At 44.5% G+C, this 16846-nt stretch overlaps 1 protein-coding gene across 4 annotated transcripts in view; it reads right to left on the reverse strand.

Annotated features, from left to right (window-relative positions):
• The window catches only part of LOC139261944 (coiled-coil domain-containing protein 152), a 270445-nt gene that overhangs the window by 126346 nt on the left and 127253 nt on the right, over positions 1 to 16846 (reverse strand). For all 4 annotated transcript variants that reach the window (XM_070877128.1, XM_070877124.1, XM_070877115.1 and 1 more), the window contains one exon: positions 5484 to 5552. In XM_070877128.1, the coding sequence (XP_070733229.1) occupies positions 5484 to 5552 (69 nt within the window). The remainder of the gene's footprint in view (positions 1 to 5483; positions 5553 to 16846) is intronic.

Below are 16846 nucleotides of genomic sequence, written 5' to 3' on the forward strand. Positions count from 1 at the left end.
GTCTGAGCAGATAGGCAGTGATCTCATTCAGGGACACAAGCTTCTGCTAAATTCGTACAAAAAATAAATATGCTCCCTGCCTCCGCAGTTCAATTTCCATTCTGTGCTCAGTTAGCTGACCTCAGACTGGGCAACTGTAGACGAAACTCTAACAGAAGGCAGCACCCTGGATTGTGTGGGTAATTCATCATCATCATAGGCAGTCCCTCGAAATGAGGATGACTTGCTTCCACGCCAAAACGGGATGAGTTCACAGGTGTTTCAATGAAGGACCGAATAATCCAGATCCCGAACTACATCTTAGAGGGTGGAAGATACCTGTGCGTGGATTTTTTTAACGTGGGGTGGCCGTTGCAAACCAGCCACCACACGGGCTTGACAGAGCTAGGTCTTGGTCCAGTGGCAAGGGTTATCCAGGACGACTGGAGACCAGCTCTGCTGCACGGACCTAGCGCGCACACATATCGCAGTGTGGGCTGGGCCCGTGCTGCCCAGGGCCCTCGCCTCTCCTGGGCCCCAGACTCACGCCTCTCCTGGACCCGTCACTTCCCTCTACGGCTCTTGCTGCTCCTTCACCCCTCCTTCTGTACCTGCCCGCACTGCAATCAGCGACCTGGCTTCGCAGCCGTTGCCCTCCTGCAGCAGCACGCGCTGCTCCCTGCAGTGGTATACCGCCGCACGTTGCACCCTCCAATGGCCCTGGCCTGCTGATGGTCTTGCAGGCTGGGACCGCGCTGATTTCCGGACCGCGCCGTCGCATGCTGCTCCCTCCATCCTGCTGCTGTATGCTTGCACTGACAGCAGAGGGGGGTGTTGAACAGGGGTTATAGATACAAGGTCAGTCATAATGCCCTCCTATGATTCAGTAACCTACCAACATAGAAACATAGAAAGATAGAAAATAGGTGCAGGAGTAGGTCATTCGGCCCTTCGAGCCTGCACCGCCATTCAATGAGTTCGTGGCTGAACATGCAACTTCAGTATCCCATTCCTGCTTTCTCGTCATACCCCTTGATTCTCCCGAGTAGTAAGGACTACATCTAACTCCTTTTTGAATATATTTAGTGAATTGGCCTCAACAACTTTCTGTGGTCGAGAATTCCACAGGTTCACCGCTCTCTGGGTGAAGAAGTTTCTCCTCATCTCGGTCCTAAATGGCTAAACCCTCATCCTTAGACTGTGACCCCTGGTTCTGGACTTCCCAACATTGGGAACATTCTTCCTGCATCTAACCTGTCTAAGCCCGTCAGAATTTTAAACGTTTCTAACACCTAGTCTCGGGTCACATGTGCAGAAGGTTCACTTAGGTGTGATACCAGAGAGTGCCTGCCACATGTGGAATTTTCGCAAGTGGAGGGGAGAATCATAGAACCATAGAATGGTTACAGCACAGAAGGAGGCCATTCGGCCCGTCGAACCTGTGCTAGGTCTCTGCAAGAACGCTTCAGCTAGTCTCACTCCCCTGCCCTTTCCCCGTAGCCCTGAAATTTTTTTTATAACTTCAGATACTTACCTAATTCCCTTTTGAAAGCCACAATTTAATCTGCTTCCACCACCACTGGAAGAAAATGGGAAGCCCTCGCAGGTATAACCTTGAGGTCTGTCGTCTTTGAGCGAAGCAGTCGAACCTTGATGGCGGCTTCACTCCTCACCTCTTCTTTCTGTACTGGTTCTGTAATGGCTGCGAAGGAATAATCAAATAGATATTCTAATCAGCCCCACTGACAATGACCCTTGGTCAAAAACCTGTTTTTTGCTGTGTTTGTGCGTGTTATGACCAGAGTGAGAAATTAAGAATCTGTCAGGCTACACAGAAATAAGCATATGGGGCTGAAGCAGGCCCACGAAATGGAACATGTCAAATGGTATAACCTTTGAATTAAGGAACGAAAGTTGGATATAAACCTTTGTAGGCTGACACAGTTTCATTGGAAATACTGTAAAATCAGGAATACTCACGTTCATAGTTCTGATTTTCCCTTTCTTGCTTCTTCTTGGCTCTGTCAATCTTGGATTTATCAGTGAAACGCATGTAACACTGCCGATGATATCCAATCGAATGTGGGATTGTTGCGAGTCTTTCTGGTGCAATAACCAGCTCCAGATCTAAACGTTCGCTGGCATGCTCTGCAATTTTAGCTTCTCTAGTTCCAGTAAATTTACACTGATGAACACTCATAAAAAATGTTATCCAGCTAGAGTCCGAAAAATAAATGATGTTACCTATGGCTCTGGCAACTATGTGCATGCACTCCATTGTTTCGGTGCATACAGTCACTGGGGCCGAAATTGCCCCTTTCTATAAGGCTTCTGACCACCTGAAAGTGGCGGCCATGGGTCGATGCGGAATGGCCGTCAAGTCTCTGCGGAGGGTCCGCCATTTTAGAAATTGCCCTTCCTCAGTTTGGAGCGATGTAAGGGACCGGTCCGCCCATTTCCCATTGCTGCATGCACGCACCGACCCCTTACCGACCGGCGGCGACCCCGTCTTTATCTGTGGCTTGGCGGCACGCTCGCCCTTAAAGGGGAGGTGGCGCTGCCGACGATGCCATGTTATTTTTTTTGTTGTCCAACTGTTGGGTTCGGCCGCGCCACTCGCCTGGTGGCCCAGTGTTTGCCACGAAAGAGGCTGTAGAGTTCGCAGGGACCTCCCCTTTAACTGATCGGGAGGGACGTTGTCACGCGCCAGCGCGATGACGTCATCAATGCGGCGCTGATGATTTGCAGCGTCAGCCACTCCGCCCTGCCCCCACTTGTGCCACGCTAGTCACGGCCATTTCGCCCCCCGATGATGAGGCCACTTCCGCCCTGCTCCAAGAACAAGCACGAAGTGCTGAATTTCTCCAGTTTGGCTGCCCCATGCATTGGCACGGCCAGATCACTTCATGAGCTGTTGGTGAGACTTATTTCAGGTGGTGGGCAATTTCGGCCCCGCTGACTCTAATCGATGTAGCACAGAGATCGTGATTGGCTGATTTCACGATGCTGACAAATACAACAGTTGTGATTGGTCATTTAAGTAACTCGCAATTACGTCATCACTCTGGGTTTTGACGAGATTTCTGCCAATGAAAACTCTGCAAAATGCTCACTTTTTGAAGATGAGAACATTGATTTTTGTGATAACTGGGCTTGTGTTCACTGGAGTTCAGAAGAATGAGAGGGGATCTCATAGAAACATTTAAAATTCTGACGGGTTTAGACAGGTTAGATGCAGGAAGAATGTTCCCAATGTTGGGGAAGTCCAGAACCAGGGGACACAGTCTAAGGATAAGGGGTAAGCCATTTAGGACCGAGATGAGGAGAAACCTCTTCACCCAGAGAGTGGTGAACCTGTGGAATTCTCTACCACAGAAAGTTGTTGAGGCCAATTCACTAAATATATTCAAAAAGGAGTTAGATGAAGTCCTTACTACTCGGGGGATCAAGGGGTATGGTGAGAAAGCAGGAATGGGGTACTGAAGTTGCATGTTCAGCCATGAACTCATTGAATGGCGGTGCAGGCTAGAAGGGCCGAATGGCCTACTCCTGCACCTATTTTCTATGTTTCTATGTTTCTATAAGTAGTCCCTAAACTAATATTGTTGTGAATATGAAATACTTCCACAGAGGGGACTATGGAAAATCATTTTTTGGGGACTCGGCCCACGGTCTATCAAATATTCACCATACTTCCAAGTTTTGTGTCATCTGCAAATTTTGAAACTGTGCCCTGCACACCCAAGTCTAAGTCATTAAGATATATCAAGAAAAGCAGTGGTCCTCGAAAGTGAAGAAAATTGGACAAAAAGTTGTATTTTGGCAAACTAGTAAGTGATGCATAACTATTATTATGTCACTTGTAAAATGGAGGGGAAGGTTTAAAAGTGTCCTGAATATAAGTTCATCCACAATACTAGAATACATAGAAAATAGGAGCAGTAGTAGGCCATTCGGCCCCTCGAGCCTGCACCGCCATTCGATATGATCTTAGCTGATCCTCTATCTCAACACCATATTCCCGCTTTTTTCCCATGCCCCCTGATGCCTTTTGAGTCTAGAAATCTATCTATCTCCCTCTTAAATATATTCAGTGACTTGGCCTCCACAGCCTTCTGTGGTAGAGAATTCCACAGGTTCACCACCCTCTGAGTGAAAACATTTCTCCTCATCTCAGTCCTAAATTTCCTACCCCGTATCCTGAGACTGTGACCCCTTGTTCTAGACTTCCCAGCCAGGGGAAACATCCTCCCTGCATCCAGTCTATCGAACCCCGTCAGAATTTTATACCTTTCAATGAGATCCCCTCATTCTTCTAAACTCTAGTGAAGACAGGCCTAGTCGACCCAATCTCTCCTCATACGTCAGTCCTGCCACCCCAGGAATCAGTCTGGTGAACCTTCACTGCACTCCCTCTATGGCAAGTATATCCTTTCTTAGATAAGGAGACAAAAACTGCACACAATACTCCAGGTGCGGTCTCACCAAGGCCCTGTATAACTGTAGTAAAACATCCTTGCTCCTGTACTGAAACCCTCTTGCAATGAAGGCCAACATACCATTTGCCTTCCTAACTGCTTGCTGCATCTGCATGTTTGCTTTCAATGACTGGTGTACAAGGACACCCAGGTCCCCCTGTACATCGACACTTCCCAAGCCATCATCATTTAAATAATACTTTGTCCATATGTTTTTCCTACCAAAATGGATAACTTCACCTTTATCCACATTATACTGCATCTGCCATGTGGTTGCCCACTCACTCAACCTATCTAAATCGCCTTGCAATGTCTTTGCATCCTCCTCACAACTCACAATCTCACCTAGTTTTGTGGCGTCAGTAAACTTGGAAATATTACATTTAGTTCCCTCATCCAAATCATTTATATATATTGTGAATAGCTGGGTCCCAAGCACTGATCCCTGTTGTACCCCAATAGTCACTGCCCGCCACCCCGAAAAAGACCCGTTTATTCCTCCTCTCTGTTTCTGTCAGTTAACCAATTTTCAATCCATGCCAATACATTACCCCCAATCCTATGTACTTTAATTTTGCACACTAACCTCTTATGTGGGACTTTATCAAAGGCCTTCTGAAAATCCAAATACACTACATCCACTGGTTCTCCCTTATTTTATCAGTTACATCCTCAAAAATCTCCAGTAGGTTTGTCAAACATGATTTTCCTTTCATAAATCCATGCTGACTTTGTCTAATACCATTGATAATATCTAAGTGTGCTGTTATAATAGACTCCAGCATTTTCCCTACTACTGATGATACTGGACTTTCACCCGGGGAGACATCGACTCAAATCTCACTTTCAAAACCCATACCTACATAACCTTCGCTGAGTCAGTGAGCTTGCCAGCTTTTTTTAGATGTTGAAGAAAACTGAGCAAAGAGAGGAAAGAGCAGGGAAAATAGCGAAATCAAACGAACCAACACTCCATTATTTTCACGTTATTAAAGGTTCTCAATCTAAATTTCCGTGAGCGCTTACCTCTCACATCACATTGTTTTTGGATGGTGCCCTGCAGTCCCGCTATCATTCCGTGCAGCAAAACACATTCTGAAAAGCAGAAATACCCAATACATTACTAGTTTAAAAGATTTCTAATAGTACAATATGGCTTGTTCAGAAATAACCAGTCTGTGCTGCTAGTGAGGGAGTAGAATATTTTACTTGTTTATCCTTGGGGATCAAAGACAATTATGCAAAATGTTTGCTCAGAAGATTCAGAGGTTTAAAGTCCATGATCAGATAAAAAAATCTATGGATAAATGTGAGCTAATACAATTTGAGGACAAAAAGCAGAGAATGGAAGCATACGCTACAGGGTACAATTCTCAAGAGCGAGAGAGAAAAGAGAAATTTAGGGATGTGTTTGCACTACAACTTTAGTTGGTTGCGAAGCGATATACACTTCGAACCATCCAGAAGAAGGCCATTTGGAAGAGCCATTAGAAAGAGCTATCTAATTAGTCTCACTCACCTGCTCTTTCCCCATAGCCCAGCAAATGTCTCTTTTTTAAGTATGTATCCAATTCCATTTTGAATGTGACTGTTGAATCTGCTGCCCTTTCAGGAAGTGCAGTCCAGATCACAACTTGTTGCATAAAAAAATTCTCCTCCTGTCCTCCCTGGTTCTTTTACCAGTTACCTTAAATCTGTGTCCACTGGTTACCGACACTCCTGTGGAAACAGTTTGTCCTATTTACTCTGTCAAAACCCCTCATGGTTTTGAAAAGCTCTATTAAATCTCCTCTTGGCCTTCTCTGCTCCAAGGAGAACAACCCCAGCTTCTCCAGTTACTCTAAATAACTGGAGTCCCTCATCCCTGGTACCATTCTGGTAAATCTCCTCTCCAAGGCCTCATCCCTCATCCAAATCATTTACATATATTGTGAATAGCTGTGGCCCAAGCACTGGTCCCTGTGGTACCCCACTAGTCACTGCCCATCACCCCAAAAAGGACCCGTTTATTCCTACTCTCTGTTTCTGTCAGTTAACCAATTTTCAATCCATGCCAATACATTACCCCCAATCCTATGTGCTTTAATTTTGCACACTAACCTCTTATGTAGGACTTTATCAAAGACCTTCTGAAAATCCAAATACACTACATCCTTCCTAAAGTGTGGTGCCCAGAGTTGGATTCAACACTCCAGCTGATGCCAAACCAGTGATTTATAATGACGAAAGGTCATCGACCTGAAACGTTAACTGTTTCTCTTTCCACAGATGCTGCCTGACCTGCTGAGTATTTCCACTAAGTGACAGGAAACAGAGAGTAGCGGTGAACGGTTGTTTTTCAGATTGGAGAAAGGTATACAGTGATGCTTCCCAGGGGTCGGGTACTGGGACCACTGCTTTTCTTGATATATATTAATGACTTGACTTGGTTGTACAGAGCACAATTTCAAAATGTGCAGATGAAGTATAGTGAACAGTGAGGGGGATAGTGATAGACTTCGAAATGACATAGTCAGGCTGGTGGAATGTGCAGACACATGGCAGATAAAATTTAACGCAGAAAAGCGTGAAGTGATACATTTTGATAGGAAGAATGAGGTGAGGCAATAAAAACTAAATAAATAAATAGATGTGGAAGTCAACACCAACACAAATCATGACACCATTCAGTCAGTTCAACAGGCATCAAATGAAAATTAGTGTTTGATAGAAACTGGTTATTTCCCATAAAAAAACACATTAGAAGATCGACAATTCTAAAAGGGTGCATGAACAGAGAGACCTCGTGGTATATGCACACACATTGTTGAAGGTGACAGGGCAGGTTGAGAAAGCGGTTAAAAAAGCATACGGGATCATGGGCTTTTATCAAGAGAGTATAAAAGCAAGGAAGTTAAGATGAACCTTTATAAAACACTGGTTCGGTTCAACTGGAGTAGTGTGTCCAATTCTGGGCATTGCACTTTAGGAAGGGTGTGAAGGCCTTACAGAGGGTGCAGAAAAGATTTACAAAAATGGTTCCAGGAATGAGGGACTTCAGTTCTGTGGACTGGAGGAGCTGGGGTTGTTCTCCTTAGAGCAGAGAAGGTTGAGAAGATATTTAATAGAGATAGATCGAGAGAACCTGTTTCCATTGGCGGAAGGAAAGAGAACCAGAGGACACGGATTTAAGATGATTGGCAGAAGAACCAAAGGCGACATGAGGAAAAACTTTTTTATGTGGTGAATGGTTATAATCTTGAAAGCACTGCCTGAAAAGGTGGTTAGATTTAACTGTGGCTTTCAAATGGGAATTGGATAAGTACCTGAAGGAAAATAATTTGCGGGGCTACGTGGAAAGGGTAGGATAGTGAGACTAGCTGAACTGTGACTGACTTGCAGATAGCTGGCATGGGCCGATTGGCCTCCTTCTGTGCTGTAACCCTCCTATGATTCTATACTGGCTAAATTACCACTGAAACCTTTGACATACTGACATGCTAAAAGGGCTTCACATAACAAATCCATCGAGGAAAACCTAGCCCCACAATGTATGCACTCACAAAAACAACAGGCTTTTAAAAACTTCATTCACGGGATGTGGGCGTCGCTGGCAAGGCCGGCATTTATTGCCCATCCCTAATTGCCCCTTGAGAAGGTGGTGGTGAGCCGCCTTCCTGAACCGCTGCAGTCCGTGTGGTGAAGGTGCTCCCACAGTGCTGTTAGGGAGGGAGTTCCAGGATTTTGACTGAGTGACAATGAAGGAACGGCCGATATATTCCCAAGTCGGGATGGTGTGTGACTTGGAGGGGAACGTGGAGGTGGTGGTGTTCCCATGCTCCTGCTGCCCTTGTCCTTCTGGGTGGTAGAGGTCGTGGGTTTGGGAGGTGCTGCCGAAGAAGCCTTGGCGAGTTGCTGCAGTGCATCTTGTAGATGGTGCACACTGCAGCCACGGTGCGCCGGTGGTGGAGGGAGTGAGTGTTGAAGGTGGTGGATGGGGCTGCAGCACAGGCAAGTGGGATTCCAAAATCTCTGGATTTTCCTCTGCTATGCCAATCAAGCAGGATAGCAGCTGGAAATGGGGCAAAATTGGGTGGTGAGGCCTAAGCTCAATTTCCATTCCACAGCCACCACCAGAATGACACAGGCCAGCCTTTGCTCACCCACTGCATGTAAATGTTGGCGGGGAGCTGTGGCCCAGAAGCAACTCCATTCTTCTTCATACTCTGCCAACCTCAGGGAACGTCAGGAGAAAGGTGGTGGTTAGCGTCTTCTGCTGGCTCCTGGAGTGGTCAAAGGGCTTAAATGCTTAATGCAGCGGCCATGATCACTTCGACTGACAGCATGGTCCAGATGTTGTTTCATGGTTTTAGCTCTGGATGGAAGGGTTCACACAGGTCCACAATTGCATTCTGCCAGGGTACATCCTCCTTGAAACTGTTCCTCGCTGATACCTAGCTAAATGACACTCAGAATGCACTCAGGTGCAACGAGACCTGGGTGTCATGGTTCATCACTCATTGAAAGTTGGCATGCAGGTACAGCAGGCGGTGAAGAAGGCAAATAGTATGTTGGCCTTCATAGCGAGGGGTTTTAAGTATAGGAGCAGGGAGGTCTTACTGCAGTTGTACAGGGTCTTAGTGAGGCCCCAGCTGGAATATTGTGTACAGTTTTGGTCTCCTAATCTGAGGAAGGACATTCTTGCTATTGAGGGAGTGCAGCGAAGGTTCACCAGACTGATTCCAGGGATGGCTGGACTGACATATGAGGAAAGACTGGATCAACTTGGCCTTTATACACTGGAGTTTAGAAGGATGAGAGGGGATCTCATAGAAACGTATAAGATTCTGACGGGACGGGACAGGTTAGATGCGGGAAGAATGTTCCCGATGTTGGGGAAGTCCAGAACCAGGGGACACAGTCTTAGGATAAGGGGTAGGCCATTTAGGACTAAGATGAGGAGAAACTTCTTCACTCAGAGAGTTGTTAACCTGTGGAATTCCCTGCCGCAGAGAGTTGTTGATGCCAGTTCATTGGATGTATTCAAGAGGGAGTTAGATATGGCCCTTATGGCTAAAGGGATCAAGGGGTATGGAGAGAAAGCAGGAAAGGGGTACTGAGGTGAATGATCAGCCATGATCTTATTGAATGGCAGTGCAGGTTCGAAGGGCCGAATGGCCTACTCCTGCCCCTATTTTCTATGTTTCTATGTTTCTAGGTAGCAGCGAGTCTAGAAGAATCGCCTACTATACCCTTTAAACTGTCAAGCTCTCATCTTCTGCTGTTCTTGTTCCTCCAAAGTGTTTACGAAAAGGAAACTCATGCTATATCCATGCTGCTGAGTTCACAGAAAGACTCCTCTTTGACTAGTTCTATCTCCTGCTCTGCTCACTGAATTATTCCAGCTCACTTCTGCTGCTTTAACATTCATTTTGAATTGGCTAAATTAAGGTGCTTTGAAAATCAAGCACATCCGAAGTAAATTTGCACATGCACTGTGAATTACTCGTCACCAAGCACTTAATAATAGGCAAAGAAAATGTGTTAATGCTCAGGCAGTTAATAATGTGTGTTACACTTGTTTACAGGAACAATTTTAAGAGTTTGGACAAATGTTAACACCCACTCTATTAACATTAATAATATTACTGCACCTTATTGCACAATTAGCATGCACATCAGCTCGAACACTCAATGCAAATTTAACCCATTGGCAGTTTACCCAAGATAATTCATTGCTTCAAAACATGACACAAAATAACATCGAATGTTCAGCACAGAAAGTCATTCGGTCCAACTGGTCTGTGCCGGTGTTTGTAGTCGACAGCAGCCTTCCCCAACCCCTGTTCATCTCATCCTACCAGCATATCCTTCTATTCCCTTCTTCCCCATGTGTTTATCTCACTTCCCCTTAAATTCATCTATTCTAACCACTCTCTGGGTAAACAAGTTTCTCCCGAATTCTCTGAATTTATTAGTGACTATCTTACATTTAGGGCCCTAGTTTTGGATTCTCTCCCAAGTGGAAACATTGGACCTGAATTTGTGGTCGGAGGATTCCCGGCGGGCGAATGCCTCCGAATCGCAACTAAAATCCATACTTACCTGATGTCCCTGGACCTACGAAGACACGCGCTCCTGGGGCTGTAGGTGTACGCCTGCATAAAGGCCCACATATCCCAGGAGTGAATGCGGTCCGTAAGAGTTCCTGGTATCACACAGGCCAGTACAACCAATCAATAAGGGGGTTCCCATTATGCTTACAGGGATTCCATTTCCGTACGAGTCGGGTCAGATGGTGATGGTGGCCGTGCGGTGGAAGTTAACGGTGGCGATTGGAGGTGGGGGGGGGGGGGGTGCTGCGGTGCCCATCAGCAGCCCATATTCTTTTAATGTGGGGTCGGCAGGAGCACTCCTGCATTCAAGTAAGTACATTTTTAAATCTTACCTTGTTGGTTGCGGCCTAAAGCAGTCCCTTTAAGGACCGCCTGTTAGGCCACATGTAGACTTGGCAAACCAATATAAAAACATAAGAAATAGGAGCAGGAGTAGGCCATACGGCCCCTCGAGCCTGCTCCACCGTTTAATACGATCATGGCTGATCTGATCATGGACTCAGCTCCACTTCCCTGCCCGCTCCCCATAACCACTTAATCCCTTATTGGTTGAGAAACTGTCTATTTCTGTCTTAAATTTATTCAATGTTCCGGCTTCCACAGCTCTCTGAGGCAGTGAATTCCACAGATTTACAACCCTCAGAGAAGAAATGCCTCTTCATCTCGGTTTTAAATGGGCGGCCCCTTATTCTAAGATTATGCCCCCTAGTTCTAGTCTCCCCCATCAGTGGAAACATCCTCTCTGCATCCACCTTGTCAAGTCCCCTCATAATCTTATAAAATCGATAAAATCACCTCTCAATCTTCTGAATTCCAATGAGTAGAGGCCCAACTTACTCAAACTTTCCTTATAAGTCAACCCCCCATCTCCGGAATCAACCGAGTGAACCTTCTCTGAACAGCCTCCAAAGCAAGTATATCCTTTCATAAATATGGAAACCAAAACTGCACGCAGTATTCCGCGTGTGGCCTCACCAATACCCTGTATAACTGTAGCAAGACTTCCCTGCTTTTATACTCCATCCCCTTTGCAATAAAGGCCAAAATTCCATTGGCCTTCCTGATCACTTGCTGTATCTGCATAGTAACTTTTTGTGTTTCATGCACAAGTATCCCCAGGTCCTGCTGTACTGCAGCACTTTGCAATCTTTCTCCATTTAACTAATAACTTGCTCTTTGATTTTTTTTTCTGCCAAAGTGCATAACCTCACACTTGCCAACATTATACTCCATCTGCCAAATTTTTGCCCACTCACTTATGCCTATGTCTTTTCGCAGATTTTTGTGTTCTCCTCACACATTGCTTTTCCTCCCATCTTGCAGAAGAGGCCTCAAACAGGCATTTGGCCCCTTACTTTCCTATTCAAAGGACCTAACACCAGTTCCAGTCGTGGGCTCTGCACGTCGATTCATTGGCCTTCACCAATTTGGATGGCGGCACACTTGCATCCCATAATGAGCATACAGTGCCTATCCGCCATGTTGGAGGCTTAAGAGGCCATTTAGTGCCCTGCGCATCCAAATTTCTAGGCCTCTCACTTTCACACCAATATTGGGAATGGCTAGATTTTCAGTTGGTTAGCTCATTCATTTCAGTGTGTGAGCAGTAACTTCCTCCACATTTTCAGAAAACTGACACATTTATAATGAATTTATGGCACGCTTGTCAGCTGCAAGTTTATTGATTTGTGTGTGAACTGCCAGCGGGAGATGTGCTATGTCAGGACTGCTAGCAAGAGTATGGTGAGATGCAAGTTGTGCAACTACACCCCACCCAATATCCATCACTGGTTATTTTCCACATTAAGTACTAGTTATGTGGATTTTCATTCAGATCATTAACCCTCAGTCTGTTGGAATTCATAGCTCAGTTTTCTACTTCCCCCTTCACAAAGCTGCATGATCTTATTGTTGGCCTTCAATGTGCCCTTCACTATATTAACAAGTACTTTTTTCTATTTTTTTTGTTGGTTATCTTCAAATTCTTTTATGATGCATCAAGACACAAAGTAGTTCTCAAGAAAGACTCTTCCCACTTAAATATAGTCACAGTCACCCGATTACACTTGCTTGCTTTCTCATTCCACTTTATACCCAGAGGAAAATACATTGCTTTTGTACCCCTCTCCCGCCCCTACTCTTTCAGCCAACCTACTCTTCAAGATAAAAGAAAAAGTGGAGGAAAGTCTAACAATAATAGTAACGAGGTGGAGCCAAAAAAGGATTAACCACATTACTCACCAGACATTTTGAAGGCCGAGGAAAGTAATTGGTTGTTATCTTATAAATTAATGCAAATGGTAGCCGTTACCTATTGTATGGTAATTAGCTGTAAAGCATGCATTCTGAATATCAAAAAACGAGTTTGTCTTTTGTTAAAGTGTTGAGCAGATAATCTAGAACATAACTATCATGTGCTGAACAATTTCCAAAACACTGAAAAAAAGACTTCTGCATCATCTGCTGCTGTTTAATGATGTAAATGGCTCTCAGAATTCTGCACTTTACACAAAGCATTGGACACCAACAGCGGTGGTTTGTGGCAGTTTTATGATTGTTAACAGCGTAGAATATTTTATTTAGTGTTTCACTTGACAATATATTTTTTTAACTCATCATAGCAAACTTAAAAAATATTGAACCCTGACTGGAGAAATCCTTCAAAAAAATGCACCTTCAAAAGACTTGCATTGCTATAACGCCTTTCACAGCCTCAGGACGTCTCACAGCATTTTACAGGCAATGAAGTATTTGTGAAGGGCAGTCCTGTTTTACTGCAATCTGTTTAGTGATGTTTGTTCAGAGATGAAGAATGGCCAGGACACCGGGGAGAACTCCCCTGCTCTTCTTCAAAATAGTGCCATGGGATCTTTTGCATCCAGCTGAGAGATCAGACAGGGCCTCAGTTAAATGTGTGAGAGAGTGTGTTTCTGTGTGTGTGTGTTTCTGTGTATGTGTGTGTTTGTGTGTGTGTTTCTGTGTGTGTGAGTTTCTGTGTTTGTGTGTGTGTTTTTCTGTGTGTATGTGTGTTTCTGTGTGTGTGTTTCTGTGTGTGTGTGTGTATGTGTTTCTGTGTGTGTATGTTTCTGTGTGTGTGTATTTCTGTGTGTGTGTGTGTTTCTGTGTGTGTATGTTTCTCTGTGTGTGTGTTTCTGTGTGTGTATGTTTCTGTGTGTGTGTTTCTGTGTGTGTGTGTATGTTTCTATGTTTGTGTGTTTCTGTGTGTGTGTGTGTTTCTGTGTGTGTGTGTATGTTTCTATGTTTGTGTGTTTCTGTGTGTGTGTGTGTTTCTGTGTGTGTGTATGTTTCTGTTTGTGTGTGTGTTTCTGTGTGTGTGTGTTTCGATGTGCGTGTTTATGTGTGTGTGTTTCTGGATGTGTGTATGAGTGTTTCTGTGTGTGTGAGTTTCTGTGAGTGTGTGTGTATTTGTGTGTGTTTCTGTGTATGTGTGTTTCTGTGTGTGTGTGTTTCTGTGAGTGTGTGTGTTTCTGTGTGTGTGTTTATGTGTGTGTGTGTGTGTTTTTGTGAGTGTGTGTGTGTCTGTGTGTGTGTTTCTGTGTGTGTGTGGTGTGTGTTTCTGTGTGTATTTCTGTGTATGTGTTTCTGTGTGTGTATGTGTTTCTGTGTGCGTGAGTTTGTGTGTGTGTGTGTGTGTTTCTGTGTGTGTGTGTTTCTGTGATTGTGTGTGTGTTTCTGTGTGTGTGTGTTTCCGTGCCTGTGTTTCTGTGTGTGTGTGTGTTTCTGTGTATGTGTGTGTGTTTCTGTATGTGTGTGTGTTTCTGTGTGTGAGTGTGTGTTTCTGTGTGTGTGTGTGTGTTTCTGTGTGTGTGTATTTGTGTGTGTTTCTGTGTGTGTGTGTGTTTCTGTGTGTGTGTGTATTTCTGTGTGTGTGTTTATGTGTGTGTGTGGGAGTGTTTCTGTGTGTGTGTGTTTCTGAGTGTGTGTGTGTCTTTGTATGTTTCTGTATATGTGTGTTTATGTGTGTGTGTGTTTATGTGTGTGTGAGTGTTTCTGCATGTGTGTGTTTCTGAGTGTGTGTCTGTCTGTGTGTGTTTCCGTATATGTGTGTTTATGTGTGTGTGTTTCTGTGTGTGTGTGTTTATGTGTGTGTGTTTCTGTGAGTGTCTGTGTGTGTCTGTGTGTGTGTATTTCTATGCGTGTGTATTTCTGTGTGTGTGTGGTGTGTGTTTCTGTGTGTGTGCGTGTGTTTCTGTGTGTGTGTTTCTGTGTGTGTGTTTCTGTGTGTATGTGTGTTTCTATGTGTGTGTCTGTGTGTGTGTTTCTGTATGTGTGTGTGTTTCTGTGTGTGAGTGTGTGTTTCTATGTGTTTCTGTGTTTCTGTGTGTGTACGTGTTTCTGCATGCGTGTTTCTGTTTGTGTGTTTGTGTGTGTTTCTGTGAATGTGTGCATGTTTGTGTGTGTGTGTGTTTCTGTGTGTGTGTTTCTGTGTGTGTCTGTGTGTTTCTGTGTGTGTATGTGTGTTTCTGTGTGTGTGTTTCTGTGTGCATTTGTGTTTCTGTGTGCATGTGTGTTTCTGTGTGTGTGTGTGTTTCTGTGTGTGTGTGTGTTTCTGTGTATGTGTGTGTGTTTCTGTGTGTGTGTTATTGTGTCTGTGTGTGTGTTTCTGTGTGTGTGTGTATTTCTGTGTGTATGTTTCTGTGTGTGTGTGTATTTCTGTGTGTGTGAGTGTGTGTTTCTGTGTGTGTGTGTTTTTCTGTGTGTGTACGTGTTTCAGCGTGTGTTTCTGTTTGTGTATGTTTCTGTGAGTGTGTGCGTGTTTGTGTGTGTGTGTTTCTGTGTGTGTGTGTTTCTGTGTGTGTGTGTTTCTGTGTGTGTATTTCTGTGTGTGTGGTGTGTGTTTCTGTGTGTGTGTGTATATGTGTTTCTGTGTGTGTGTTTATGTATGTGTGTGGGAGTGTTTCTGCATGTGTGTGTTTCTGAGTGTGTGTGTGTCTGTGTGTGTTTCTGTATATGTGTGTTTATGTGTGTGTGTGTGTCTATGTGTGTGTGTGAGTGTTTCTGCGTGTGTGTGTTTCTGAGTGTGTATCTGTCTGTGTGTGTTTCTGTGTGTGTGTGTTTATGTGTGTGTGTGTTTTGTGTGTGTTTCTGTGAGTGTGTGTGTATTTCTGTGCATGTATATTTCTGTGTGTGTGGTGTGTGTTTCTGTGTGTGTGTGTGTGTTTCTGTGTGTGTGTTTCTGTGTGTGTCTGTGTGTTTCTGTCAGTGTATGTGTGTTTCTGTGTGTGTTTCTGTGTGCGTTTGTGTTTCTGTGTGCGTGTGTGTTTCTGTGTGTGTGTTTCTGTGTGTGTGTGTGTTTCTGTGTGTGTGTTTCTGTATGTGTGTGTGTTTCTGTGTGTGAGTGTGTGTTTCTATGTGTGTGTGTGTTTCTGTGTGTGTACGTGTTTCTGCGTGCGTGTTTCTGTTTGTGTGTTTGTGTGTGTTTCTGTGAATGTGTGCATGTTTGTGTGTGTGTGTTTCTGTGTGTGTGTTTCTGTGTGTGTCTGTGCGTTTCTGTGTGTGTGTGTGTTTCTGTGTGTGTGTGTTTCTGTGTGTGTGTGTGTTTCTGTGTGTGAGTGTTTCTGTATCTGTGTGTGTCTGTTTCTGTGTGTGTGTGGTGTGTTTCTGTGCGCGTGTGTGTTTCTGTGTGTGTATGTTTCTGTGTGTGTGTGTTTCTGTATATGTGTGTGTGTGTGTGTTTCTGTGTGAGTGTGTGTTTCTGTGTGGGTACGTGTTTCTGTGTGTGTGTTTCTGTGAGCGTGTGCGTGTTTGTGTGTGTGTGTGTTTCTGTGTGTATATGTGTTTCTGTGTGTTTTTCTGTGTGTGTGTTTCTGTGTGTGTGTGTTTCTGTGTGCGTGTGTGTTTCTGTGTGTGTGTGTGTTTCTGTGTGTGTGTGTTTCTGTGTGTGTTTCTGTGTGTGTATTTCTGTGTGTGTCTGGTGTGTGTTTCTGTGTGTGTGTTTCTGTGTGTGTATTTGTGTTTCTGTGTGTGTATGTGTGTTTCTGTGTGTGTGTTTCTGTGTGTGTGTGTTTCTGTGTGTGTGTTTCTGTGTGTGTGTGTTTCTGTGTGTGTGTTTCCGTGTGTTTGTTTGTGTTTCTGTGTGTATGTGTGTTTCTGTGTGTGTGTTTCTGTGTGCGTGTGTGTTTCTATGTGTGTGTGTGTTTCTGTGTGTGTGTATATGTGTTTCTGTGTGTGTTTGTTTCCATGTGTGTGTGTTTCTGTGTGTGTGTATGTTTCTGTGTGTGTGTGTGTGTTTCTGTGTGTGTATGTTTCTGGGTGTGTGTTTCTGTGTGTGTG

This window comes from Pristiophorus japonicus, chromosome 1 (assembly GCF_044704955.1).
Source record: "Pristiophorus japonicus isolate sPriJap1 chromosome 1, sPriJap1.hap1, whole genome shotgun sequence".
Taxonomy (NCBI): Eukaryota; Metazoa; Chordata; class Chondrichthyes; family Pristiophoridae; genus Pristiophorus; species Pristiophorus japonicus.